Source organism: Sprattus sprattus (assembly GCF_963457725.1).
Source record: "Sprattus sprattus genome assembly, chromosome: 17".
Classification (NCBI taxonomy): domain Eukaryota; kingdom Metazoa; phylum Chordata; class Actinopteri; order Clupeiformes; family Clupeidae; genus Sprattus; species Sprattus sprattus.
The window spans coordinates 8,202,013-8,206,153 of record NC_137915.1 but is presented as its reverse complement, the minus strand read 5'-3'; the positions used below and the strand labels follow the sequence as shown (position 1 = coordinate 8,206,153).

General features: G+C 52.6%; 1 protein-coding gene across 1 annotated transcript in view; it reads right to left on the bottom strand.

Annotated features, from left to right (window-relative positions):
- arhgef4 (Rho guanine nucleotide exchange factor (GEF) 4) overlaps positions 1–3,674 on the bottom strand; it is a gene marked incomplete at its 5' end in the record, with an annotated part of 45,157 nt that extends 41,483 nt beyond the window's left edge. The window contains one exon of the mRNA XM_080854724.1: positions 3,401–3,674. Coding sequence (XP_080710850.1) covers positions 3,401–3,674 — 274 coding nt within the window. The remainder of the gene's footprint in view (positions 1–3,400) is intronic.
- Positions 3,675–4,141: the final 467 nt, after the last annotated feature.

Below are 4,141 nucleotides of genomic sequence, written 5' to 3'. Positions count from 1 at the left end.
TTTGTTGCAGTTGCGGATGGATGCTTTCAGACGTCTACACTTTCGTTTCGGCCTCCTACGCTCTCTCGTCTCTTGCCTCCCGCTGCCGAGGGGAGTTTGGTTTGCCTGACGTAGCCACAGCCCGGTGACCGACTAGCCTGATTTTACCCCGGCCGTGCTGCGTGCTGCCACAAGGGGCGTCCTAACCCACCGGCGCTGATGTCAAAGCTTGTATGGCTTAACAAATGGGAAATCGAGGCTGCAAGGTGGCAAAGCTGGGGAAAAAAAACTTCACAGTCATGGCATGAGTAATCTTCCTCAACTTGATGACAAAGCTGACAAATCCAAGTGTGTGTGTGTGTGTGTGTGTGTGTGTGTGTGTGTGTGTGTATGTGTGTGTTTGAGTCAATGTGAGTGAGTGTGTGTGTTTGTGCATCTCCTGCGAGCATAAGTACGTTTTCTTCTGTGTCACATGTTCGAGGGAGAAAGGGCAGGGAGAAAGAGCGATTGAGAGAGGACGACAGTGACGGAGAAAGATAGAGAGATGGAGAGAGAGAGAGAGAGAGAGAGAGAAAGAAACTTTGGGGAAACTGGAGCAGCGGTGTCACAGTGGTTCTGAGGAGAGTGAGCAGCGCTCTGTCACTGCGGCTCAACATCTTCCCTTGGACACCGTGGCTCCCTGTCTCCATGCCAACCTTAAATGGAGCACGCTCCACCGCCATCACAAACAAACAAAACAATAAATAAATAAATAAACGCAATAAACTGCTGGAAAATCAGATGTCTAAGATTGTGGGGTCCTACTCGGCGTGTCTGGACCTCTGTTCTTCTGTGGTGACCCCCTTAGTGCCCTGTCGGGCAAGGGCAGACCCCAATGTAATTGCTCCCGCTTTCTCGGCCGCATCCGCACGGGGTTCCTGGACTCTGGCCTAACCCTCCACCTTCTCCCTCTCCGAGGTCAAAAAGGCAAACTGCAAAATCAATCCAGCCAATCCATTGCTGCCAACCTATCTGCAGCAAAACACTCTGCGGGCATCTCATCGGGAAGTGGTGACTGCAAAGAGCCTTGAAACACGAAATCCTGTAAAATTCTGCTGTTGATAAGCCTATAAAAGGCCCATTAAAGTAAGCCGGAGGGTTACTGGGGAGAGGAGAAGGATAAACGTGTGTGTATATGTGTGGGTTTTGTGTGTGCTTGTAATATATCTGAGTCTATGTGTGTGTGTGTGTGTGTGTGTGTGTGTGTGTATGTGTGTTTGTGCTCCGTTATATGTGGTTGGCTGTCAGTACCAGAGAATGTCTTGGGTTTATGAATGGACGGAGGTTTGTTTCTTTCTCTCTCTCCATCTCTCGCTCCACCTTGCCTTTGTCGCTCATCACTTCATAGCTGCCGCCGCTGCCCTTCAATGGAGACAGACGGGCTCATTAAAACTCAGTGTTTACCCAGTCTCAGGTTTCAACAAGCTCTCTACTCCAGCCCTCAGTGGAGCAGGGAGAGAGAGAGAGAGAGAGGGGGAGGGAGGGACAGAGAGAGAGAGTGAGAGAGTGAGAGAGCTAGAGAGAGAGAGAAAAGGAGCCAGAGACCAACAGGGGAAAGAGAGAAGGCGGGAGAGAAACAGAGGAGAAGGCGAGCGAAGAGATCCTCATGCTAAGACTTAGAGCTGGGGAAACAGAGAGCTCCTCAAGGACACTGTGTGAATGTCTTCAAGTGTGTGTGTGTGTGTGTGAGAGCCTATTTATCAATGTGTGTGTGTGTGTGTGTGTGTGTGTGTGTGTGTGTGTGTGTGTGTGTGTGTGTGTGTGTGTGTGTGTGTGTGAATGTCTCTGTAAGTAGACAAACCCCAGTGCATACAAGCCCCTGTGCACACAGACGGACCTGATGTAGATCTCCAGAGGGCTGTGCCTCAGCCTCTCTCTGCTCTCCTGTGTGAGGCACTGATTGGTGGCGGCGGTCAGCAGAAACTTTCACAGCGCTGCCGTTACCACAGTAATCCCTAACTAGCAGCCGCCACCCCCTCGTCACCATGACAGCCATGAGAGAGGGAGAGAGAGAGAGAGAGAGACAGAGAGGGAAAGCTAGAGCTGAATATAGCAGTGCATCGCCATGCCAGAGCCTACGTCCCCAAGAGAGGTGTGAGATTATGGCCGCCTCTCTCCTGGGCTCTATGCCTTCCCGACGGACACCGACAAAACCGAGGCTTAGGGGCTCATCTTAGGTGCTGTCTCAACCTCTTTCTGCCTGCCTGTCAAGTCTATTTTTCCTCCTTTTCTCTGTCTCTGTCTGTCTGTCTCTGCCTTTCGCTTCACTGAACTCTGAGCCGCAATGTACTCAACCAGATGACGCCAAACAGAAAGCTAACAGGTACTGCAGGCAAAAAGAAAACAACAACACACACAAACATACCGGCAGGCTCAGTACACGCAAACACACACACACACACACACACACACACACACACACTGGCACAGAGAGAGACACACTCTCACACAAACAAATTATATCAGACCAGTAATAACAATATAAGACCAAAGGGAAAATGTAAAACCACAAAATGCCACTGCTGCCTAAGTGTGTTTCATTTCAATACAATCTCATTTCAGTTGCAGACCTCCTTGCCTGCTTATTGCCATTGCAGACCTGCACAGCATGCATGCCTAAACACAACAACACACAGACATAAACATGGACACACACACACACACACAGAGCCAAACACACACACACACACGGACACACACAGACACACACAGACACACACACACACACACACACACACACACACACACACAGACGCATACTGACACACAGACACACACAGACACACACAGACGGACACACTGCAACACAAACACACACACGGCCACACACACACACACACGGCCACACACACACACACACACACACGGACACACACACACACAGTAGGTAAGGTGTTTACATGCTGCACCTACAGTACGCCCCACAGGTCTGACTCACCTCCCATGCTGAATCATTCACACACTAAAGTGGAAAACCACTTCAGCCTAAAAAACCCAAACAACATTCAATCTCCCCTCTCCAACGTAAACACACATCTCATTCCCTCTCTCTCTCTCTCCCTCTGCGTCTTTCATTGTAACCTTGTAACCAAGCCTGAAGTGCAGCCATGCTCTACTGAGGAGCCTTGGGCGTCATACTCAGTATTTTGGGCAAAACAAATAAACCGTTAACCCGCTCAAACATGTTGACATGTAACCATAACAACTGAGCTGATGAGAGTCATCCAGGCAGAGTGTCATTCCTCTCTGCTGACACCTGATGAGGTGTTTCCATCCCCCTCTTCATCCACCCAAAACATCATCCCCCCTCTTCCCCGCACCTCTCCCTCCCTCCCTCCATCTCCCCTCCCCAAAGCTGGCTCTCTGCGCGCGGGCACCTTACCGGTGGTGGAGTGCAGGCTCTCCAGGCTCCAGTAGCGGGACAGAACCCCACGCAGTGTCCCCCCAATGCTGCCACCGCCGCCGCTGATGCCACCGCCGAAGCCACCGCCGCAGCCCCCGCAACCTCCGCTGCCACTGCCACCCACGGGCAGCCCCAGTCCCATGCTGCTGGTGTCCGAGTCGGAGCCAGGGGAGAGTCCGGAGCTGCCGCTACTGCTGCCGCAGCTGCCCCCAGGCAGGGGCACGGACCCCTCGGAGCCCTGCTGGGTCCTCATGGGGCCCCCGGGAGAGCTGCTGCTGCCGATGCCGGTGCCGGTGCTACTGCTACGAGACGGACGCCGAAGAGTCGAGCAGTGGAGGAGCTGTCTGCTGTCGCTAACACTAATGCTGCTACCACTAACTGCTGCTGCTGCTACTCCTGGTGCTTAGAAAGAGTCCCCGGGGAGAGAGAGTGTATGCGTGTGTGAGTGAGTGAGAGTGTGTGTGTGTGTGTGTGTGCGCGCGCTCTACCCTATACCTGGCACAGCTGTGCTGCTCTCGGTCGCTAAGCCTCACTGAGTGCTTAGCCTCTCCCGCTCTTGCCGGCTGCACCGCCTCCTCCTTCTCTGTTTCTCTCTCTCTCTCTCTCTCTCTCTCTCTCTCTCTCTCTCTCTCTATCTCTCTATCTCTCTCTCGCTCTATCTGTCTCATTGCCTTGCTCACTCCCTCTCTCTCTCTCACACTCAGCCCTGTTCTCTCTCTC